Below are 26,706 nucleotides of genomic sequence, written 5' to 3' on the forward strand. Positions count from 1 at the left end.
AAGATTAGAAGACTTCTGAGTGCTGTTAACTACAAAATTTTACTTGATAATTAACAGTCATCGGCCGCTGAGTGCAATGTATAAAGTCTAACTCTCCTAACCACGAAGTCGTTTGTTCAACTCACTCTAGTGATTAACTTTATTTAATTCTATATTTATTATCAAATGGAGGTCTTAATTACCAAATACTGAATTATAATTTTTAATAAAAATAGTATCTTATTTATTTTTAATTACTAATCACAAGAAAATGCAACTATTCACGATAAAATTTTGTACAAAAATGCAAAACCTCACATGGAAAATAAAATGATTTTTTATTTCTACAGAGAACAGTATTATTGATGCACTTTTTTCATTTAACAATGAGACATATTTAAAACCTGTATCAAATTTTAATTTATTTCTGTATGGCAATTAATTAAAAAAGAGAGTATTATTATTAAAAAAATTGTTTGGTGTTTTTTAGTTAACATTTCCATTTGACAATAAATACAAAATTTAAAAAAAAAATAAAAAAGTTGCCACTAGTGATATCTGAACCCAAGATGGTAATACAATGCACTCAGCTGCCAGTGACTGTTAGTATTCTAATAATATTTAGTACTTAACAGCAAGAGGCAACAATCAATCTAAAAATGCTTTTTTTTAACTGCATTACATTGTTTTAGGTAATTGATATTTGAAGACTGAGAAGGGAATGGTCGAATAAGACATGTCGAAAACTACCCTGAAATTTTTTACATAGGAAGAAGACAATGAACGAAATGCAGTCAAAATTTTAGCTGCTAAGAGGCATTGCAAGTATTAAAAAAAGATAGCTGGAAATTGCCAAATTCGTAGTGCGCCAGGTGGTGGTAGAAATGTACACCCCTACTGGCGCTGTTCATGTGCAACTAGGCACATACACAGCCAAGGTCGGCGGTACATTTGTAAACAGGAAACACAACACAACCCGATTGTAATTTGTAAAGGATGTTTCAGGTTACTGTTCATTGATAGTTTCTCTGACACTACAGTACACAGTTACTATTCTCTCAAATTACCCACTCAAGTAACATCTATTACAAATTACCAGTTGGTTTTTGCAAAATTTGTAAGAATAGAGATAAAGCTGAATTCATATTTATTGTGCTCTCGTAAGGCATACCTGGTAATAGTACAGTTTTTTTTTTTCTTCCAGTTTCACAGTAATGTGGAATCCAATTAACATTCTCAATTTAGCAGTGACGAAATATGAAGAACGTGGTTTCCAGCCAAAAATCACAAAATCATATACTTCTCCTGAGGACGTACATATGTCATTTGTTTGTTGATTTCCTTGACACTCATTCAAATGATATCAACATTTCATTTGAATTTGTGGATACATTAGAAGAAATGGGAAATAACTTTGTTGATTCCGTGAATTGTGTTTCGGACGACATCAGTTTTGCGAGTAACAGTCCTGATGAAGAATACCTTCCAAGCCTTTTTAAAAAAAAAAAAACCAACAACAACAACAACAACAACAACAACAACACATACTGCAACAGCTTTCAGCGACAAAAGAAAGGCACTGAAATATTGGTTAAATGAAGGAAGGAAAAAATGCTTTAAGTTACACAGTGTGCAAAGGTGTTTTTGTTTCATAAAATCGGAGCGTGAACTGTACAAACGGAAGAACGAATTACAGGAAGTAAGAAATATGCATCAAAAGGAAACCTCAAACCATCTGAAAGAAAAACTGCTTGAAAGATTTAGAACTGCTCGTGAGAGGCTATGCACCGTTACAGACAGAGATCTACGAGATTGGGCCCTCCAAATTGCATCTGACATGAACATTGCTAGTTTCCAGGCTTCATCATCCAGGCTATGCAGGTTCACGAAATCGTACAGAATAGGAAGTCGCAAAATTCTCAAGTTTATGTCACACAAACGTGTAGAGCAGCTGCCAGTGGTAGACAATGCTATAGAGAAATTCATAGCTGACATAAATATGATACTTGCCGTTAGCCTCACAACTGCTGTTTATAATACTGAACAGTCAGGTTTTATGAAAGAACTACATGTACACCGCACTTTATCATTTTGGGGGAAAAAAGAAGACAAGAGTCGGTTGCCCAATCAATGAATGTTCATTTACGATAATGCCAGTGATAAGTATGAGTGGTTTACTGTTTCCTTAGCTGTATATCTGTCTTCAAGAACTACAAGGCAAATTAGGACCAAAAAAAAAAAAAAAAATGGACTGTTTTGCTGCAAAAATCTTTAAATCGACATGTCAAAATCTAGAAAAATGGGAAAGAATAATTTTCAACTCTTCGTTCAAAATGTATTCCTACCAGCTGCAGATAATTCTTTACTTTTGTTGGATTCATGGTCCCTGGAACTACTAGTGCAATTCAACCTCTTGATAAAGAGTTTTTTCGACAGTGGACAGCATTTTTCAGGAAATTATCAGGCAACAAAATTTGCGATTGCTCTCTCTCACTTCAGGTTTATCAGTGGAACAGTATTCTTAAGCTCTAGTCATTTGTGCATTACCAGTTTTCTTCGCCACGCTTTACGAATTTGATCAAGTATACCTGGTATGCAGCACAATAAGCAGAACAACAGCTGGGACCATTTCTGACGCCATTCCAGTTCTGTCTCAACAAAACTAGTGGTTATTGTGAAGTGTGTGACTGCACCCATTTTTCCTTTGTCCGGTATGCTTGGTAAAAGAAAAATGTTTGTTTTTGTCATTCAATACACACTTCCCATTTTTATGACAACTACTGGGAATAAACAAAGAACTGTTTCACTGATATTCAAATGTACGACATCCAAACATTATTATAAGGAATGGCCAACAGGAATTGCTATAAAATGTACTACTGCAAGACACATTTCATTTCAACAAATTACAAGTCCTCATTGATGGAAGACATCTGTGACATCAAACACTGCCATGATTTATTTCCCTGCTAGCCACTTTAATCAGAATTACATGTGAAAGAACTGAACTGTCGATATGAAGTTATTAAAAAATAATGTTTGGTTTAGGCAAGTTTTTCACCAAAGCTAACAAGCACGAGCAAAAGAGTTCTGTCTGGTGTACCTGGCAGGCCTTTAAACTGGATGCCACTGCAGCTACTTTTATGTCCCTAATCCTCCCCAGTTACCTATTCGGAAAATGGAGAGCTGCAGTTTAACATGGAATCCAAACCACATGTCGTCCATGGCCACTCCAACATCTGTGAGAGGTGAATGCTCTGTTAAAAATCATAGTGAAAAAGTTGTGGTCTGAACGGAATTTGATCCTGTGCTCTCTGGATCACGAAGCGCATGCTTCGCCACTAGACCATTTTTGTTTTAGGGGGAAAAAAAAATTATTACTGTTAGACCTTACACGCAGAGTGGAAATACTAGCTGTGTCGCCTCTTCAGATGATGCTCGACTTCGGTATTTAGTGTTCTGTTTATAAATTTCTCCTCAATGGTAATGAGGCCAGGGAAAACTGTCAGCCAACATACAAGGAAAATTTTGGACCAGTGCTGAGGAGAGATAAGGATGCAATTCCGTGTAAAGTTCATGATCTCCACACGTCACGCTTCCATACAAATTGAGACACTTAAATTCTGCCTTCCCTGCACAATTTGTATACTCCGTCAAGAAAAGTGCACTCACAGTGCAAAATAATCCTCATTGAATAGCAAAGTTTCGCATTGTGGCTCTTAACAAGATAGAGTAGTATTCTGTATGCCGAATATTAACTCCAAAAGCTAAAAACTAATAACACAGCGTTCATAGGCAACATTCGCTACCTCATTTTCTCTTCCACTCCCTGTACTATGAACAATTCCACCCATATACCAGCAAATGGTAGTGAATTTTCTGGAAATGCTCATTCGTTCCATTGTAAACCAGGCTTTAGGTGCTTAAAACTGGTGTCTGGGAATTCCGGATAGTTCCGCTATGCAGCATTGCGCGAGTGATTCACCAAGTCGCACGCTAGTCGGGCAGGGCTTTACAAACCACTGTTATAAGCTGTTCTTTCCACAGCAAAAATGTTTAACTTCAACATTTTTTACAAAATACTTGCAGTGCCTCTTAACAGCTAAAATTTTGGCAGTGCATTTCTTTCATTGTCTTCTTCGTGTGTAAAAAATTTCAGAGTAGGTTTCGACATGTCTTATTGGTCCATTCCCTTGTGAACTTCAAATACTATAATTACGCAGATAATCCAAGAGGGCTAGTCTATCAGGTCCCCTTTTGAAACCTAAACATGGAGGGTTTTTTTTAAGTATGCAACGCTCTTCCCAGAAGTGAAGCTGTGAGGGAAGGGCATTAGTCACACCTGGATAGCTCCAAGGGAAGATCACTACCAGCAAAAGACAAAGTTCCAGTTTTGGGTCTTTCACTAGTGCACAGTATAAATCTGCCAGGAAGTTCCCAAAGGGAGCCCCCTCTGCAAAAGCTGTAATATTGGGAAATTCATATAATACTGGATAAATATCAGCCAAAGGCTGCCTTCCCTCGTATCACCCTGTGTCATCCGTCCTCTGTTTCTGTCTTGTGTTCTATATCTATTTTCTCCCTTTCACTGTCATTCCATGTACGTTTTGTTTTCCTTCTCACCTTTCTTACGTACATTGCCACTCCTCACTAGAATGTACGTGCTGAAACTTTGTGGCACATTGTGTCGTTCTTCGTGGCCACAGACTGCAGAGCAATTTTCTGCTCACCCTTACAACAGCTACATCATCATTTAATACAAAACATGTTGTTGAACACTGACATGCTTTATTTCAATGACTGCTTCACAACCCCAACCATTTTGATTCTCTCCACAATAATAGCTTCACTGAATTACATAGATGGAAATTGTCCTTTTAACACATACTTCAATCCCGCAATAGTCCTTGTGTCCATTTCTGATAACCCCTGATCCACATCAATCTCCACACCTGTCTTTATGGTTCCTAGTTCACTCACTCTGTATTCCCTGTCCTCTCCACAATCTCCTCCTCCCTCCCCCTAACAACTAGCAATCTCTCTCTCTCTCTCTCTCTCTCTCTCTCTGTGTGTGTGTGTGGGGGGGGGGGGGGGGCGCTTGTTTTTCTTAGCAAAGCTGATGAAAATTTCTGAAAGACTCACCTCACTTCAGTCAGGTTTTCCTTTATAACAGTGATGAGGTCAAAAGCATCTGCAGTTCCTGCCCTCCTGGCTAACTTGGTGAGGACAGTGATGTACATATTTGCTGCTACATAGCCTCCATACAAGCCAAGGTCTTCTATCTGGTACTTCACATTTTCTAGTATGTTTTTCAATTCCTTGTTCTGTTTCATGTCATCAGACATAGGGATAAGGCCATGAAGAGTTTTACTTTTGCCAGGCATTGGGGCAGTTACCTTAGATACCATTATCAGATTCTGGCACTGTGTTAGTAATCCCTCAATGTTCTTTGTAAAGGAGTCTGTAACTTGCACTCCGTAGTGATGTATTTCTTCTTCTGGATTTGTGGAGTATCTGAAATACAGAAGGTCTCTCAGACTTTTTAAATAATTGTATCTATCGAATTTTACACACAAATAATAAATAGACCTATGCAATACTGAATTATGTCAAAAGGAGAATTCAGATGAGACAACCCTCAAACTAAATGAGAGATATTAGCTGCCCAGTATTTACCTTTAGGGGGAGAAATGTGAAATACTGCCAATGGATACACTTAAAAGTAGTCAAATAGCTGGAACTTTCACATTCCTTCACAGAGTGAATAGAGCGATAGATTCCAGGCAGGGAGAGAGACCCACTTCATTAACAGGATGAGTGGGCTGCAGAAATACTTGGTACAAAGCAGCAGATGAAAATAGCACATGGATAGTATAAGATGAGAAACAGTGGCTCTTTTCCTTGGAAGTAAATTCTGTTCTTTTCTGATGTAGCTACACGTATAAACAAATTAGAACCAATTCTCATTAGCAAGAGTAGATTAGCACTAGTCACAATTTGTTGTAAGTTTACTTTGCAAAATTAGCCTGCAGTAGTTGCTTCTGTAGACCTTGACTTCGTCCACATCCATGAAGGTTCTTTCATAATGAGATTTACATAGCAAAATATGGGAAAACTTGAATGAATGCCATCATCTTCCACGTTAAACTCTTCCTTTATTACAGTACTACAGCCTAGGTATCTCCCCAGCCCCCCCCCCCCCCCCCTCCTGCAAATACCCCACTGCCTTCACCCAGGAACAAGATCTCCAAATGAGTCTACCCCTTTGACCTTGCAAGTGAAACTCTGAAATGAAGTCATCTCTCCCAATCTTCTACCCACCAGAGCCTTTGCTCACCCTCAGCAACATTCTTGTCAAACAGTGTAACTTTCCCAGGCTACCAACCCTATGCCTGTTTCATTCTTGCTACAACCTGCCTCTCGAGCATCTCACATATCCTCTCTCTACCACTTATTCTGTACCCAATATTAGCAAACTGTACAGCTATCAGGGCAGGGTAGCATGTGAAACTACTTGCATGGTTTACCAAAGCTGATACTCACTGCACAGATTAGATTAGATTAGATTAGATTAGTACTTGTTCCATAGATCATGAATACGACATTTCGTAATGATGTGGAACGTGTCAGGTCAATAAAAGGTATCTCTACAAGATATTACATTACACAAAATATTATATGACACTTAATATTTTTAATTTTTTGTGGGGGTTGGGGAACTTACCCATTTACTATATCAAAAAATTCATCTAATGAGTAGAAGGAGTTGCCATTAAGAAATTCTTTTAATTTCCTTTTCACTGCTATATGGCTATCTGTCAGACTTTTGATGCTGTTAGGTAAGTGACCAAAGACTTTTGTGGCAGCATAATTTACCCCCTTCTGAGCCAAAGTTAGATTTAACCTTGAGTAGTGAAGATCATCATTTCTCCAGGTGTTGTAGCCATGTACACTGCTATTACTTTTGAATTTGTTGGGATTGTTATTAACAAATTTCTTAAGTGAATATATATACTGTGAGGCTACAGTGAAGATCTCCAGCTCTTTAAATAAGTGTCTGCAGGATGATCCTGGATGAGCTCCAGCAATTATTCTGATTACACGCTTTTGTGCAATGAACACTCTTTTACTCAATGATGAGTTACCCCAGAATATGATGCCATATGAAAGCAGAAAATGAAAATAGGCGAGGTAAGCTCATTTACTGAGATGTATATCGCCAAAATTTTCAATGACCCTAATAGAAGTAGCTGAACTCAAAACGTTTCAGTAGATCCTCAGTGTATTTTTTCTAATTCAACCCCTCATCAATGCATACATCTAGAAATTTTGAATATTCTACCTTAGCTACCAATTTCTGATCGAAGTCTATTTTTATTAATGGTGTCATTCCAGTTACTGTGTAGAACTGTATATACTGTGTTTTGTCAAAGTTTAATGAGAGCCCAATTGCAGAGAACCACTTAATGATTTTCTGAAAAACATTGTTTAAAATTTCACCAGTTAATTCTTGTCTGTTGGGTGTGATAGCTATACTTGTATCATCGGCAAAAAGTACCAGCTTTGCATCTTCGTGAATATAGAATGGCAAGTCATTAATATATATTAAGAACAGCAGAGGACCCAAGACTGACCTTGAGGCACCCCATTATTGATTATTCCCCAGTTTGAGAAATCACCAGTTTTTTTGCATATTATGTGAACTGCTTATTTCATCTTTCTGCACTCTTCCAGTTTGGTATGGTTTAAGCCATTTGAGCACTGTCCCATTCATACCACAGTACTTGAGCTTGTCTAGAAGTATTCCATGATTTACACAAGCAAAAGCCCTTGATGGATCACAAAAAATCCCAACGGGTGACTTCCGGTTACTCAGAGCATTTAATATTTCATTAGTGAATGTATATTTAGCATTTTCCGTTGAAAAACCCTTCTGGAAACCAAACTGACATTTTGTTAAAACTTTATTTTTACAAAGGTGTGAAGCTACTCTACAATACATTACTTTTTCAAGAATTTTGGATAAGGCAGTCAGAAGAGAGATTGGGCAGTAGTTGTTGACATCAGACGTATCCCCTTTTTCATGCAGTGGTTTAACAATGGCATACTTCAATCTATCTGGAAAAAAACCCTGCTTCAGAGAGCTATAACATATGTGGCTGAGAATCCCAATTATTTCTAGGGAACAAGCTTTTATTATCCTGCTGGAAATGCCATCAATTCCATGTGAGCTTTTATTCTTGAGAGAGTTTATTATCATCCTAATTTCAGAAGGAGAGGGGGGGGGGGATTTCAATTGCATCAAATGGTGTGGGTAAGGCCTCTTCCATTAACTGCCTTGCTTCTTCTAATGAACATTTAGATTCTATTTTCTCTATAACATTTAAAAAATGATTATTCAAAATGTTTTCGACTTCCATCTTGTTGTTTATCAAGTTTCCATTCGCTTTGATGGTGATGCCGTCATCCTGTACCCTTGGTTGTCCTGTCTCCCTTGTAATAATATTACAAATTTTTTTGATTTTGTTATCAGAGGTATTAATCTAAGACATGATGCACATGCTTCTGGACTTGTTAATAACCTTTCTTAACGTAGCACAATAGTTTTTATAATATATGGCTGTTTCTGGGTCATTACTCTTTCTTGTTGTTAGATACAGTTCCCTTTTGTGGTTACAAGATATTTTTATTCCTTTAGTAAGCCAAGGTTTTTTTGATGGTTTCTTATAATTAGATTTAACTACTTTCTTGGGGAAATAGTTTTCAAATTCTCTTACAAGTTTATCATGAAATAAGTTATATTTTAAATTAGCATCAGGTTCCTTGTACACCTCATCCCAGTCTAACTGCTGAAGATTTCCTCTGAAATTTCTAATTGTTGAGTCATTAATTGAACGCACAACTTTGGAGGGTAGTTTTGAATTACTGAATGGAGCTATGTCATATACTATAATTAGTTGAGCATCATGATCAGAAAGGCCATTCTCAACAGGACAAGAATTTATGTTTTTAAACCTATCTTGGTCTATAAAAGTGTTATCTATCAATGTGCTGCTGTCCTTTACTACCCGAGTAGGAAAATTAATGACAGATGTCAAATTGAAAGAACTGAGCAAGTTTCCAGGTCATTCTTCCTATTACACTCTTTCAGTCAATCAACACTGAGGTCCCCACAAATAATAATTCGCTTTCCCCGCTCTGACAGATAGCACAACAAGGCATCCAAGTTTTCTAGGAATAAATGAAAGTTTCCTGAAGGGGACCTATATACTGTTACAATTATAAAAGAGCCCTCCTTCAGTTTAAATTGACAGGCACATGCTTCTATATGTTGCTCTAGACAAAACTTTTGTGTGTCTATGCTTTCTACACAGTGATAACTTTTGACATATATGGCAACTACTCCTCTCACCTTTTTCTCTCTACTCATATGTGCAGCTAGTTTATAGCCACTGATATTTACCTTTTCCATATCAGACACAATGTGATGCTCAGACAGGCAAAGTATATCTATTACATTATAAGATTCAATGTCATCTAAACAAATCAGGAGCTCATCTACTTTATTCTTCAGTCCCAGGATATTTTGGTGAAAAATGGTAACATTATTTTTTACTTTACTTTTGTGAGAATCTACTTTTTTCTTTAATCCACCAATATTTTGGTTAAATATGGTAAAATTTCCAATGAAGTAAATGTAGTAAATAGGATTTGCTCTAAGGAAAATATAACTACAAAAAGTATAAATAACAAGTTGCACAAAAATAATGCGATCCTTACAAAAGCTGATAAACGAACACCGTAACTGTAGTTAGAAAAGAGGATTACCTTACTAAAACTAAAGAGTTTTTTTGCAAATAACAATATCATGAGAATTGAGAAAGATCTTACAGGTGAGGCACAGAAAAATAAACTTAGTGATAAATTAAAAACATAGAAGGAAATTGTAACACCGTTTGAGAAACAAACTTTACCAAATATTAACTCACATATACCTGTACCTTAAGAGCTCAACTCAAAAGTCCAAAGGTAGGGTGTCCCGTGAGGCCAATTGTGAACAATGTAGGGGGTCCTTTCAGTAAAATAGTGCCAAAAATGCTTAAATCTATTAAAGAAACACTTCCAATTCCAAAAACAATTTTGTGTGAAAAATAGTAAGCAACTAATTGAGCAGGTCAGAAACACCCCCACAACAGCTAATATGAAGCTTGTATCCCTTGACATGGTGAATTTATATACTAATACACCAATAGGCGAGACAACTGAAAGTGTGAAAAATAATTTAATGCAGAGTAAGAGGTCAGGAAATGAAATTGAGGAATTTATGGATCTATTATCGCTTATGCTAAAATACAATTTTTTCTGATTCAATGGTGAAATCTATATTCAAAAAGGCAGTCTTAGTATGGGAAACGTGGTTTCTTGTTTTTTTTTTAGCAGATGTGTTTATCAATCATCTTGAAGTTAGATGGTTTGCAGAAAATGTAGAATTGACAAAGAAAATTGTTTATTATGTCAGATATGTTGATGACATACTGTTATTAGTGAATGGTAACAATAATGATATTAACGTCGTTATGGCTGCATTCATTCAATGCTTTGCACATAAATATAAAATTCACATATGAACTCAAAACGAATGGGGTCATTAATTTTCTTGATTTATACATAAGAATATCGAAGGAAGACATCACTTCAGCATATTTCGAAAAAAAGGCATATGCTAACTGCATTATTAATTATAACTCGACCCACCCTAATCAGCATAAAGCAGAATTTTGAAGTTTGCTTTTAATCGTATGTAGTGTCCCGCTTTCTGAAGAAGACTGTGAAACCGAATTGGAAATTATTTATTTCATAATCAATGATTATTCTTTGCCTCATATTCAAAAAATTTATGAGAAAATTGCCAATAAATATAGAGATATGGGGGTGGACGAACCAAGTGTAGCGAATAACAAAAATAAGACAATGAAATACATTTCCTGCTGCGTGTTTGCAATTGAATGATATTTATGACATCCTCCTAGCATTTAACCTTGACATTTACTCCATACATCCCAGGTTCCTTTTCGTTGTTTCTTCATAAATAGTGGCGTTTTTCCGCTTATCGAGTGTATGTAATCAAGCATGATTTTACACATTCTACCAGCAATGAAAAATAATAGTTTTCCAGCTATTTAGCTAGGTAAAAAATGCATACCATACTTGATAGTTCTATTCCCTTGCAGTGCCATCTGCCGTTATGGAAATGATGTTTGCTCATCAATAACTACACTTTTTCCCTGTAAATGGCCTCAGTGGTTCGATCTAGTACGCTGAAGGAGTAGATTAACAGATTATGTCGTTACTGTTTTTCCATTTTCTAATGGTTGACATGTTGTTATCAGTATCACCTTACACGATATATGGAGGCCTTTATATTTTTCGGGCAAACTTATGTAGCTAGCTAACCGTTGCTTCAACGAATATTTTAGGCCATTCGAATGTAAGTTCACTGCATTGAGCAGATGATCTATGATCACAAGATTGTTCATATTTGTTCACATCAGAACAATATAATACAGTACGTTGGGTTGTTCTCTTCCTGATGATTATGTCACCTTACATCGAGTGATGTCAATTTATTCTACAATTTTAACTTTTTGGTTTTATAAATGGTTTTGTATCTCCTTAAATGTATTAACTTTTAAAGAAAATATGTATTTTGTAAAATCTGATGCAACTACCAATTTTCACATGTAGTGGTTGTTAGATGGTATATGGTTTTTAGTGTTTAGAGTTGGTTTTACAAATTTTGAGCGTGCTGCTCTTGTTGTTTTGCGATTGACTTTTGAGCACCTATTTTATCGCCAGTGGTTGGCAGTGATATGGCAATCCTTGTATCGGATACCATCACACTCAAGGGTGCATGGTACATTTGTTCATGAGGCTATAGTTCGCATAGTTGATCTAAAGTCATTATACACATATATGTTTCTTTACATGCGTAACATTTTGTTAATCGCATTATTTAAGTAATATCATTGTTTATCTCTTACTGTAATTTTTACCTGAACTCTGTCAACTTTTGATTTGTGCATTCAGAAACATAGCATCATCTATTGGAAGTGACATAAATGTGCCTTTTGATGAACTTGTAGTTCGTATGTAGAATAGGAGATGGCCATTGATTCCACTGTTCTGCTTTGTCATTATGACAAATAAGTTTCATTTCCTAAATTTGTGTGAATGGATTCATATTTTTATCAAGTTAAGCTCTTCTTACAATTTTGACAATCATAGTTTTGATGTATATATATAATTTGTTATCATCATCTGACAAATGTTCAGAAATCTTCACTTATTGTAATTATTTAAATTGGTATTATCAATTACCCTTACTATAATTTTTTTCTAATGTGATACATTCCTTAAAGCTTGTATTTTACAAAGAGAGCGCTTATTGCAATGTGATGCCATCTCGTGTTGTCTTGTTGTAGTGTTGACCTATGTTTTCATGATAGAAAACTGCCAAGGACAGTACTTCTACTTATTGCAAGTATCGGTTAATTTCAGACATCTGTATATGTTGTAATTGATGCAACTATGTTTTATTGTCAATTTTTTGTTTGTTAAAGCAGTTGTTGTTTATGCCCTGTCTCTTGTATTTGTTTTAGCACCGATGATGACTGATATCCGTCGAAATCGATTTGCAACACGATAAATAAATTATGTTTCCGCAACTGGTTGCTACATTCTTTATAATTTTATATTCCACGGTCGCTGCACAGAAAGGGAACCTTATGGAGACCAACATCCATAGGTCCATGACTTATACCGTGGTTCCTCCTACGGCCTTTTGGATCAACATCTAAATCAAATTTATATCCACCATCTTAGTCAGTCACTGTTTCGCTATCCACCACTGGCAGAGCCTCAGGTCACATGGCAGCTCATGCAACTGCCCTTGAGCCTCATCCTGCTCTGGCCTTTCACAGAAATGCCATGGACACTGATCCACCACCCTCCCTGGCAGTGGCCCCACCAGATCATGCACTACTTCGGTTGCTTCTCTCCCAGCAGTTACTGCTGCGGATTGGTGGGTGGTGGGATGAGGACATTTTAGAGCCACCTGACATCACTATGGAAAGCAAGTGCCTGTCGCAGTATTAATGATGTGCCACCACCAATATGGCAGTTGTAACTAGGTGCACCCTCTGATGAGGTGACACCTTCCAGAATCCTGCATGTTAAGACAGCACAGGACCACTGCGAGCCTGGACTTTGCTTGAACTGCTTACTTAAGGCTAGCTTGTATGACTCTATGGAGCATTCTGTAACAATTTGTTGAATAAACTATATTGAGTATCTGTTGGTTCTGAGTACAGATCTCCTTTAAAAATAACAGTGCATAGCAGGGGCTGGATAGGGAAGAACTAAAAGTCAGCAAAGTGTTTAAGAACAGAAACTACTATTCTATCTCACAAATTAAATGTTTGTAATTTTTTTCTATTTAAATTTATTCTGTCTGTCTTCAAGGCAAAATTTGAACAAGAAAAAATACAATTCTGTACTTAACATATTTTCAACTAATATCATGAACTGAGTATTATCAAATATAAATACCAATCATCTTGGACACAGCAAATAATAATGACCCATCACCAACCAATGTATATTTTTACAAACTGCCTGATCACCAAGAGCATCTTTACTTATCTCCACCTCTATCATGCGGAACAATGACCTTGATATACCAATGTTCTGTTAATCTTGCAATAAAGGATAGTATTTGCTTTAGTCAAAACTTCATACCTCCTTACTTCTGGTAACAGCGATTCTTCAGCAGTTGATATCTTGCACTTAAACGTATCTTCCAGGTCCTTCAAACACTTGACAACTCTTGAAACTTTACAGTCACCATTTATTAAACTGCCTGAAAGCCCAAGCAATCTAGGATTTATGTGTAACTTCAATATGTTGTCTGCTGCCTGGAACAATAAATTTAAAATAAAGCTATGTAAAAATAAATGCTACAGAGGCAATGCTACATTAAATCCCTGCAATGGTGAGGAGAAAAAAGCTTTATTACAACTCTATCCATGTATCAGTTTTTGGGTAAGAGAATAAACAAAAACCATGCGCAAATCACATCGTAAACGTAGGAGGAGAGAACTTTAAGCTATGTCACACTGCTGGTGCTGAAGCTACAAATATCTTCCTGGAGTACTTTATGCAACAATCAGAAATATGCATTACTGGTGTAACACTCGTAAAGCCATTTCGTGATAAAGCATACTGCCGTCGTGTACGATTATTGCAACAACTAAAAATTTGGGACATGTTTCACAGTGAGTAATACTACTGTATATGTGAACACTCAATGACTTAAATTTTCTATGAGAATGAATGTATATTTGGATTTAATGATGTACAACCCCTGTGTATTTACACTAAATTTAAAACACATTCAATAATCCGGCACATCCGGTAATCTGGTCCCCATATGTGCAAGGATTCGCCAGATTAGCATGAATCTAGTGTACTGATATGCATGTGTAAGAATCCCTAGGTTTTCCTTTCCATGTTTTCTGACACAGTCTGTATAAAACTAATTCTGCTGACTAACATACCCATAATATTTCTTCGATTTTTGGGAAGTTCCTCTGAAGAAAATATGTTGTGATCATTGCAGAAGCTTATATGCATTGCTTCAAGCATTACCCTTCTAATTAACAATTTGTTGCAATTAACATCTGCCTATCAGTAGTTCTGAACTCTGCTTTACCAGGAGTGCAGTAGGTGCTACTTCTTAAGCAGCTTTATGAACCTCTTCACAAATTGTCGTAAAGAGTACTAGATAAGGTAAATTTGTAACTTACTCAGGAATGCATGTGAACTTCCAGTTTTCCCCACATTGCCTTCATAGATAACTTTAATTCTTTTTTTAATGGGAATAATGACATTTATTTGACCCTACGTAAGAATACAAGAGCTTCATGCAGTAGATTTTTGTATGATACGTTCCAATGTAGACATTCAAACAATGAAAGGAGTAAAGGTAACGAATCATCATAAAATTGAGAGCTTATCAATAATTTCACTCTTGCTTATGCATGTGTCAACTGCTCAACAATTCAACTACACAATGGTTTGTATTCCAGGTAGTACTTTCCAGTGTACTGTTAAGTGTTGCACTATATATTAATGTTTGTTCACAGAAATTTTCACTGCAAGGCTACATTATCAATATCAGTATTGTCACATCATTGTAAACTTAATCATCTTTGAAAGGTTTTCATTTCAACATACCTGCTTCATAGGGTGGTTGCCTGTGGCAGCATGGCATTCATCAAAGACAACAGCACATATTCTGTTAACATCTATAATATTATGAACTATAATGTTGCAAAAGATCTGTGCCGTCATAACAAGCACCTGAAAAACAGAAATATAGTTGAAGTAGACTGATTGGCTAGTAAGTATATAATAAATTTTAAGAGCTATACTTCTAACCTAACTGAGCACCACCCACTGCTATACTGACTAGTCCTCATTGAGTTGGACTGTGATAAGTGTTTCCTCAACTTCCCAAGGATGATTGTTATACACACCCTACAAATATAGAGCACACTTCTCTGAAGTTCTATTACTTCGTGATTAGAAGTTTAGTGTCAGACTACATATATGAAGATCCAGTGTTCAATCCTCATTCTGTGACAGGACTACTTCTTGTCAATTGTCCTTCCTTTTGTCCCTGCCATTAATTTATTAATGTAAAAAGTGCCAAGTTGCAGTGTGGTTCAGAGTCCATGTTAAACTGTAGGTCCTCCTTTAAATCTCGAGCATACATGCCATTTTTCATAACACAAGTGGGGGCACTGCACACTTGTACACATGCAAAGAATAGCTGTCTTTATTACCAATGTAAATACGTATGAGCAAAATTACAGTTTAATTGTAGTTTAATTAAACAAGATTAAAATAAATTAACATTATGGTTTAATTAGACAATGATAAAATAAACTAATGTTATATGAGCTAAATAACTGTTTAATTAAACAATGATAAAATAAACCTTTTGCTGTACCACTGTTCTGCATGGGTCAAACAAACACTGCTGTAAATGGTAGGTGAGTGCAAGTGAACAGCATTTGGCTGTTTGGATCATGTTTGTATTTGTTTTCTCAGACATCACTTGTTATTGGTTTTTCAGTGAACCATGAAACATGATCTCCACTTCGGCACTCACCTCACTGTGAAAATAGTTGAAAGCATGCACTTTCAGTCTGCTGATCCAATTTTGTTGTTGAACATGTCATGTGTGAGTGATGAGTGGTCAGAAGAGTATGTAAATGTTTCTAATACTAGAACACAGATGTTATAGGTGCTTGAGGGAGTCAAGAAATCCACTGCAGAAAATGCTGAACAAAATTAAATACATTTGATAGGAAATTCCTGAAGCACTCAAACATCCAGCTGGGAGCTCTGAGAAAAATGATGAAATTCATTAGCATTAATTGTTCCATCAGGCGGGTCCATGATAGTAAAGATATATTTATGCAGCCATTCTGTTGATTAATATAAAATTTTAAAAATATATATGAAAGCTTGACAATTCTTGTGGCTTATAGATGTATTCGTGTTGTTATAGAAGCTTTTAATGTAATAGCCAAATAGATAAGAAAACACTGTTCTCTTGATTATGCTATCTGCCATACAACAAACTATGAGTGTGTAGCAGATTTTATCAAGTGGCTTGCATGACATATGCCTACTATTACCGTACATTAATCGTATTTTATAGACATTATCTTCCTTAGAAGGACTTTAATAAAATCCTAGAGTGCTTCACATATGACACTGCAGACATAAGGGAACATCTTAATTTTTGCAGCTATTGAAACACAGAAGAAATACCTACATAACTATCTCCAGTTGTTAAAAAATGTAAATGTAAACACTGCTTTGCTTCGGGCAACAACTGCTCATCACTAAGTAGTGTTACTTTTGAAATTAACTCCTCAGTTCTTGTGATGATCCAACAAAACTTCTCTACATGATTAAGGAAGGCAGTAGATGCAATTCAATAAGAAGTGCGCATCCATCATGCTTGCACAAAAATTCATAAACTTTTAAATTTTTCTATGTCTATGCTGCTTCACTTGTGTCACCAACAGCACACACATCATACCAAATAATACTCTCTCTCATGCCAAGTGTTCTACAGAATGAGAGCTACGTGCTGATAACTTGTGCATCAAAATAACAATAACATAGCATTTGTAGAGGTGGTGTGCTTTGATGCTCATTCTCTCATGATTTCTTCCATTCCCTCCAGTATAAATGTCCATACAGTTAAAAGCAAATGGTAATTAATACCTGTGAATTGTTTGTGAATGTTTATTCACTTTTTCCTCCTCCCTAATACTTTTAATGGTGTTGCCCTCAACATAGGTAAAGCATGCGCACATATGCATATGGAGTCTTTTATAATATTTCACAATAGCTAACTCTTTTCCTTGTTTTTATACTAGTATCCAGCCAGTCACCTTAATCTGAAATAAAGTTCTCAATGCTTTGCTTTTACTGTTAGACTTTTAATGTAAAATTGTTTTGCATCATAACTATAAAAATTTGAAAGGAAAAGCTTGAAATGTGTTAAGCTTACTAATAAAGTGAGGCATTTGTTTGGAAGCTAACAAGCTTTAAGTTCAGGGCCACAAACACCAACCACACAATCTACATCACAGTGCCAACATGATTTGTGAACCAAAAGTAGTGAAAGAACTTCTCATTGTATGCTATATGGGGCAGGGAGGGGGGGGGGGGGGAGGAGGAACTAACATTTTTATGTTCCCAACAGTGGGACCATATACAGGTGTTCTGATTTAAATCAAGCTCCCTCAATGTCTCACGTGACCATGAACACCAGTGACTATTCTCCAATATTCTTACAAGCAGAGCACATCACATACTGCAGGATGTTAATGCACAATCAAACAATGACTAGACATTTTTGTTTAACAGTACACATCGTGCAGTCTGACAACATAAATTCATAGTATACTGTGAATAAACCCAAGTTTCATCCAGTAAAAACCACTGGTTGGTATCATTCTGATGATATGTTTTTATTATTATTATTATTTCTTTCCTTTCTTAGACGTTATGTCTGGTTAAAAATGGAAAGTGACAAGGACCTTGATCAAGCGTGACTTCCTTTTAACTGTACGGTATATGTTAAATTACATTTAGGAACTTTCGGGTAATTTAACATGTATCAATAATTACAGACTTCTGTAGTTGTATATATACGTTTGGATGCAGCTGTATTGTGTTGATGTACTGGTGGATATTGTGTGGTATGACTCCTGTAGTTGATAGTATAATTGGTATAATGTCAAATTTATCCTGATGCCACATGTCCTTGACTTCCTCAGCCAGTTGGATGTATTTTTCAATTTTTTCTCCTGTTTTCTTCTGTATATTTGTTGTATTTGGTATGGATATTTCAATTAGTTGTGTTAATTTCTTCTTTATTGGTGAGTATGATGTCAGGTTTGTTATGTGGTGTTGTTTTATCTGTTATAATGGTTCTGTTCCAGTATAATTTGTATTCATCATTCTCCAGTACATTTTGTGGTGCATACTTGTGTGTGGGAACGTTTTGTTTTATTAGTTTATGTTGTATGGCAGGTTGTTGATGTATTAGTTTTGCTACATTGTCATATCTTCTGGTGTATTCTGTATTTGCTAGTATTGTACATCCGCTTGTGATGTGATCTACTGCTTCTATTTGTTGTTTGCAAAGTCTGCATTTATCTGTTGTGGTATTTGGATCTTTATTAACATGCTTGCTGTAATATCTGGTGTTTATTGTTTGATCCTGTATTGTAATCATGAATCTTTCCGTCTCACTGTATATATTGCCTTTTCTTAGCCATGTGTTGGATGCGTCTTGATCGATGTGTGGCTGTGTTAGATGATACGGGTGCTTGCCATTTAGTGTTTTCCTTTTTCCAATTTACTTTCTTTGTATCTGTTGATGTTATGTGATCTAAAGGGTTGTAGAAGTGGTTATGAAATTGCAAAGGTGTAGCCGATGTATTTATATGAGTGACTGCTTTGTGTATTTTGCTAGTTTCTGCTCATTGTGTAAAGAATTTTCTTAAATTGTCTACCTGTCCATAATGTAGGTTTTTTATGTCAATAAATCCCCATCCTCCTTCCTTTCTGCTTAATGTGAATCTTTCTGTTGCTGAATGTATGTGATGTAGAATACATTTGTGGCATTGTGATTGTGTAAGTGTATTCAGTGCTTCTAGTTCTGCGTTACTCTACTTCACTACTCCAAATGAATAAGTCAACATTGGTATAGCATAATATATATATAGCTTTTGTCTTGTTTCTTGCTGTCAATTCTGTTTTCAGTATTTTTGTTAGTCTTTGTCTATATTTTTCTTTAGTTCTTCTTTAATATTTGTATTATCTATTCTATTTTTTGTCTGTATCCTATATAGTTATAGGCATCTATTTTTTCCATGGCTTCTATGCAGTCGCTATGATTATTCAATATGTAATCTTCTTGTTTAGTGTGTTTTCCCTTGACTATGCTATTTTTCTTACATTTGTCTGTTCCAAAAGCCATATTTATATCATTGCTGAATACTTCTGTTATCTTTAGTAATGGGTTGAGTTGTTGATTTGTTGCTGCCAGTAGTTTTAGATCATCCATGTATAGCAAATGTGTGATTTTGTGTTGGTATGTTCCAGTAATATTATATCCATAATTTGTATTATTAAGCATGTTGGATAGTGGGTTCAGAGCAAGGCAGAACCAGAAAGGACTTAATGAGTCTCCTTGGTATATTCCACGCTTAATCTGTATTGGCTGTGATGTGACATTATTTGAATGTGTTTGGATATTAAGTGTTTTTTCCAATTTTTCATTACTATGTTTAGGAACTGTATCAATTTAGGATCTACTTTCTATATTTCCAATATTTGTAGTAACCATGAGTGGGGTACACTATCAAAAGCTTTTTGGTAAACAATGTATGCGTAGTGTAGCGACCTTTGTTTAGTTTTAGCTTGATATGTCACCTTTGCATGTATTATCAGTTGCTCTTTACATCCTCGTGCTCCTTTGCAGCAGCCTTTTTGTTCATCATTTATATTATTATTATTATTATTATTATTATTATTATTATTATTATTATTATTATTATTATTTCAATTGAAAGTTTTGAAATTGTGTGATCTCAGTCACACAAATCAAGAATTAACTGTTTATTCTGGGACCTTTCAACACCATATTCCATGGACTGAACAATTTTCCTCGGCTTCCTCATTTTAATTCATACTTCAATTCCCCTTTGCTTATCATCATGTCCCTCCTACTATAATTTGCACACAATCATCATAATCAAATTTCACATTTTAAATTACACCAGCACTGTCACTTATTTCTCCTTCTCATCAACAATAACTTTAAATGACATTAAGAGCATGTCAACACAAACGTGTGCGAAGACTTTTCCATGATCATTTTCAATGCTTGTACTTTGAGGTGACAACACAAACTGCTTTTGGTTGGAATGTCATTGTAAATAATCACACAACCACTTAGTTCTGATTATGGCTGGATCTACAGTTCAATTTTTTAAGTAACAGCATAGTTCTACTACACAGGGTGATTTTAACTAAAGTTCCAGTTTCAAAACATTGTAAAAGAAGAACAATTGCTCAGAATGAAATCAATTTTGAACAGAATATTATCAAAAAAGTGGAAACATTACATGGGGGGTTGACAAATATTTTCCCACTAGACAGTACTGTAAGTGTCCTAATGTAAATGGGTTAGGCTACAAATGACACATGCATGCAATAGGATGCCTAAGATGTGAGCTGCACTTTAAATCAAACATACTGCACAATGTTATGAATATAATAGAGGGAAACATTCCACGTGGGAAAAAATATATAAAAACAAAGATGCTGTAACTTACCAAACAAAAGCGTTGGTTTGTTGATAGAGACAATAAAAAACACAAACACACACACAAATTTCAAGCTTTCGTAACCCAAGTTTCCTTCATCAGGAAAGAGGGAAAGATGAAAGGATGTGGGTTTTAAGGGAGAGGGTAAGGAGTCATTCCAATCCCGGGAGCGGAAAGACTTACCTTAGGGGGAAAAAAGGACAGGTATACACTCGCGCACACACACACACATATCCATCCGCATATACACAGACACAAGCAGCTAGAATTTTGTGTCTATGTTTGTGTGTCTATCGACCTGCCAGCGCTTTTGTTTGGTAAGTCTCATCATCTTTCTTTTTAGATATATTTTTCCCATGTCGAATGTTTCCCTCTATTTTTTTTTATATATATATATATATATATATATATATATATATATATATATATATATATATATATATATATATATATACACTTAAAAACAAAGATGATGTGACTTACCAAATGAAAGTGCTGGCAGGTCGACAGACACACAAACGAACACAAACATACACACAAAATTCAAGCTTTCGCAACAAACTGTTGCCTCATCAGGAAAGACGGAAGGAGAGGGAAAGACGAAAGGATGTGGGTTTTAAGGGAGAGGGTAAGGAGTCATTCCAGTCCCGGGAGCGGAAAGACTTACCTTAGGGGGAAAAAAGGACGGGTATACACTCGCGCGCACACACACACATATCCATCCACACATATACAGACACAAGCAGACATATTTAAAGACAAAGAGTTTGGGCAGAGATGTCAGTCGAGGCAGAAGTGAAGAGGCAAAGATGTTGTTGAATGACAGGTGAGGTATGAGTGGCGGCAACTTGAAATTAGCGGAGATTGAGGCCTGGTGGATAACGGGAAGAGAGGATATATTGAAGAGCAAGTTCCCATCTCCGGAGTTCGGATAGGTTGGTGTTAGTAGGAAGTATCCAGATAACCCGGACGGTGTAACACTGCGCCAAGATGTGCTGGTCGTGCACCAAGGTATGTTTAGCCACAGGGTGATCCTCATTACCAACAAACACTGTCTGCCTGTGTCCATTCATGCGAATGGACAGTTTGTTGCTGGTCATTCCCACATAGAATGCATCACAGTGTAGGCAGGTCAGTTGGTAGATCACGTGGGTGCTTTCACACGTGGCTCTGCCTTTGATTGTGTACACCTTCCGGGTTACAGGACTGGAGTAGGTGGTGGTGGGAGGGTGCATGGGACAGGTTTTACACCGGGGGCGGTTACAAGGGTAGGAGCCAGAGGGTAGGGAAGGTGGTTTGGGGATTTCATAGGGATGAACTAAGAGGTTACGAAGGTTAGGTGGACGGCGGAAAGACACTCTTGGTGGAGTGGGGAGGATTTCATGAAGGATGGATCTCATTTCAGGGCAGGATTTGAGGAAGTCGTATCCCTGCTGGAGAGCCACATTCAGAATCTGATCCAGTCCCGGAAAGTATCCTGTCACAAGTGGGGCACTTTTGTGGTTCTTCTGTGGGAGGTTCTGGGTTTGAGAGGATGAGGAAGTGGCTCTGGTTATTTGCTTCTGTGCCAGGTCGGGAGGGTAGTTGCGGGATGCGAAAGCTGTTGTCAGGTTGTTGGTGTAATGCTTCAGGGATTCCGGACTGGAGCAGATTCGTTTGCCACGAAGACCTAGGCTGTAGGGAAGGGACCGTTTGATGTGGAATGGGTGGCAGCTGTCGTAATGAAGGTACTGTTGCTTGTTGGTGGGTTTGATGTGGACGGACGTGTGAAGCTGGCCATTGGACAGGTGAAGGTCAACATCAAGGAAAGTGGCATGGGATTTGGAGTAGGACCAGGTGAATCTGATGGAACCAAAGGAGTTGAGGTTGGAGAGGAAATTCTGGAGTGCTTCTTCACTTTGAATCCTTACCCGACCCAATCCGTTACCCCCAGAACCCATCCTTGTAACCATTGATGCCACTTCCTTATACACAAATATCCCGCACGTCCAGGGCCTCGCTGCGATGGAGCACTTCCTTTCACGCCGATCACCTGCCACCCTACCTAAAACCTCTTTCCTCATTACCTTAGCCAGCTTCATCCTGACCCACAACTTCTTCACTTTTGAAAACCAGACATACCAACAATTAAAGGGAACACCCATGGGTACCAGGATGGCCCCCTCGTACACCAACCTATTCATGGGTCGCTTAGAGGAAGCCTTCTTGGTTACCCAGGCCTGCCAACCCAAAGTTTGGTACAGATTTATTGATGACATCTTCACGATCTGGACTCACAGTGAAGAAGCACTCCAGAATTTCCTCTCCAACCTCAACTCCTTTGGTTCCATCAGATTCACCTGGTCCTACTCCAAATCCCATGCCACTTTCCTTGATGTTGACCTTCACCTGTCCAATGGCCAGCTTCACAAGTCCGTCCACATCAAACCCCCCAACAAGCAACTGTACCTCCATTACGACAGCTGCCACCCATTCCACATCAAACGGTCCCTTCCCTACAGCCTAGGTCTTCGTGGCAAACGAATCTGCTCCAGTCCAGAATCCCTGAAGCATTACACCAACAACCTGACAACAGCTTTCGCATCCCGCAACTACCCTCCCGACCTGGTACAGAAGCAAATAACCAGAGCCACTTCCTCATCCTCTCAAACCCAGAACCTCCCACAGAAGAACCACAAAAGTGCCCCACTTGTTACAGGATACTTTCCGGGACTGGATCAGATTCTGAATGTGGCTCTCCAGCAGGGATACGACTTCCTCAAATCCTGCCCTGAAATGAGATCCATCCTTCATGAAATCCTCCCCACTCCACCAAGAGTGTCTTTCCGCCGTCCACCTAACCTTCGTAACCTCTTAGTTCATCCCTATGAAATCCCCAAACCACCTTCCCTACCCTCTGGCTCCTACCCTTGTAACCGCCCCCGGTGTAAAACCTGTCCCATGCACCCTCCCACCACCACCTACTCCAGTCCTGTAACCCGGAAGGTGTACACAATCAAAGGCAGAGCCACGTGTGAAAGCACCCACGTGATCTACCAACTGACCTGCCTACACTGTGATGCATTCTATGTGGGAATGACCAGCAACAAACTGTCCATTCGCATGAATGGACACAGGCAGACAGTGTTTGTTGGTAATGAGGATCACCCTGTGGCTAAACATGCCTTGGTGCACGACCAGCACATCTTGGCGCAGTGTTACACCGTCCGGGTTATCTGGATACTTCCTACTAACACCAACCCATCCGAACTCCGGAGATGGGAACTTGCTCTTCAATATATCCTCTCTTCCCGTTATCCACCAGGCCTCAATCTCCGCTAATTTCAAGTTGCCGCCACTCATACCTCACCTGTCATTCAACAACATCTTTGCCTCTTCACTTCTGCCTCGACTGACATCTCTGCCCAAACTCTTTGTCTTTAAATATGTCTGCTTGTGTCTGTATATGTGTGGATGGATATGTGTGTGTGTGCGCGCGAGTGTATACCCGTCCTTTTTTCCCCCTAAGGTAAGTCTTTCCGCTCCCGGGACTGGAATGACTCCTTACCCTCTCCCTTAAAACCCACATCCTTTCGTCTTTCCCTCTCCTTCCGTCTTTCCTGATGAGGCAACAGTTTGTTGCGAAAGCTTGAATTTTGTGTGTATGTTTGTGTTCGTTTGTGTGTCTGTCGACCTGCCAGCACTTTCATTTGGTAAGTCACATCATCTTTGTTTTTAAGTATATTTTTCCTTCGTGGAATGTTTCCTTCTATATACAGGCAGACATATGTAAATGCAAAGAGGTTGGGCAGAGATGTCAGTCGAGGCGGAAGAACAGAGGCAAAGATGTTGTTGAATGACAGGTGAGGTAAGAGCGGCGGCAACTTGAAATTAGCACAGGCTGAGGCCTGGTGGGTAATGGGAAGAGAGAATATACTGAAGGGCAAGTTCCCATCTCCGGAGTTCTGATAGGTTGGTGTCAGTGGGAAGTATCCAGATAACCCGGACGGTGTAACACTGTGCCAATATGTGCTGGCCGTGCACCAAGGCATGTTTAGCCACAGGGTGATCCTCATTACCAACAAACACTGTCTGCCTGTGTCCGTTCATGCGAATGGTCAGTTTGTTGCCCCGCACGTCCAGGGCCTTGCTGCGATGGAGCACTTCCTTTCACACCGATCACCTGCTACCCTACCTAAAACCTCTTTCCTCATCACCTTAGCCCACAACTTCTTCACTTTTGAAGGCTAGACATACCAACAATTAAAAGGAATAGCCATGGGTACCAGGATGGCCCCTCGTACGCCAACCTATTTATGGGTCGCTTAGAGGAAGCCTTCTTGGTTACCCAGGCCCGCCAACACAAAGTTTGGTACAGATTTATTGACGACATCTTCATGATCTGGACTCACAGTGAAGAAGAACTCCAGAATTTCCTCTCCAACCTCAACTCCTTTGGTTCCATCAGATACACCTGGTCCTACTCTAAATCCCATGCCACTTTCCTCAACGTTGACCTCCATCTGTTCAATGGCCAGCTTCACACATCCATCCACATCAAACCCACCAACAAGCAACAGTACCCCCGTTTTGACAGCTGCCACCCATTCTATATCAAACAGTCGCTTCCCTACAGCTTAGGTCTTTGTGGCAAACGAATCTGCTCCAGTCCTGAATCCCTGAACCATTACAAGAATAACCTGGAAACAGCTTTCGCATCCCGCAACTACCATCCCGACCTGGTACAGAAACAAATAGCTAGAGCCACTTCCTCATCCCCTCAAACCCAGAACCTCCCACAGAAGAACCCCAAAAGTGCCCCACTTATGACAGGCTTGGGTAACCAAAAAGGCTTCCTCTAAGTGACCCATAAATAGGTTGGGGTACAAGGGGGCCATCCTGGTACCCATGGCTGTTCCCTTTAATTGTTGGTATGTCTGGCCTTCAAAAGTGAAGAAGTTGTGGGTTAGGATGAAGCCAGCTAAGGTAATGAGGAAAGAGGTTTTAGGTAGGGTAGCAGGTGATCGGCGTGAAAGGAAGTGCTCCATCGCAGCAAGGCGTGCAGACGTGCGGGGCAACAAACTGTCTATTCGCATGAACGGACACAGGCAGACAGTGTTTGTTGGTAATGAGGACCACCCTGTGGCTAAACATGCCTTGGTGCACAGCCTGCACATCTTGGCACAGTGTTACACCATCCGGGTTATCTGGATACTTCCCACTGACACCAACCTATCAGAACTCCGGAGATGAGAACTTGCCCATCAATATATTATCTCTTCCCGTTACCCACCAGGCCTCAACCTCCGCTAATTTCAAGTTGCCGCCGCTCATACCTAACCTGTCATTCAACATCATCTTTGCCTCTGTACTTCCGCCTCGACTGACATCTCTGCCCAACATCTTTGCATTTACATATGTCTGCCTGTGTCTGTATATGTGCGGATGGATCTGTGTGTGCGTGCGCGCACACGAGCGAGCAAGAGAGTGTATACCTGTCCTTTTTTCCCCCTAAGGTAAGTCTTGCGGCGCTCCTGGGATTGGAATGACTCCTCACCCTCTCCCTTAAAACCCACATCCTTTCATCTTTCCCTCTCCTTCCCTCTTTCCTGATGAAGCAACCTTGGGTTGTGAAAGCTTGAAATTTGTGTGTGTGTTTGTGTGTTTTTTATTGTCTCTATCAACAAACCAACACTTTTGTTTGGTAAGTTACAGCATCTTTGTTTTTATATACACTGCACAATGTGCATGACTGTACAAGTTT

General features: G+C 38.3%; 1 protein-coding gene across 7 annotated transcripts in view; it reads right to left on the reverse strand.

Annotated features, from left to right (window-relative positions):
* Positions 1–26,706, reverse strand: part of LOC126188203 (endoribonuclease Dicer-like) — a 425,024-nt gene that overhangs the window by 302,664 nt on the left and 95,654 nt on the right. For all 7 annotated transcript variants that reach the window (XM_049929751.1, XM_049929747.1, XM_049929748.1 and 4 more), the window contains 3 exons: positions 15,274–15,399; positions 13,777–13,952; positions 5,122–5,493 (listed from right to left, as the gene is read on the reverse strand). In XM_049929751.1, the coding sequence (XP_049785708.1) occupies positions 5,122–5,493; positions 13,777–13,952; positions 15,274–15,399 (674 nt within the window). The remainder of the gene's footprint in view (positions 1–5,121; positions 5,494–13,776; positions 13,953–15,273; positions 15,400–26,706) is intronic.

Source organism: Schistocerca cancellata, chromosome 5 (genome assembly GCF_023864275.1).
Source record: "Schistocerca cancellata isolate TAMUIC-IGC-003103 chromosome 5, iqSchCanc2.1, whole genome shotgun sequence".
In the NCBI taxonomy this organism is placed as follows: domain Eukaryota; kingdom Metazoa; phylum Arthropoda; class Insecta; order Orthoptera; family Acrididae; genus Schistocerca; species Schistocerca cancellata.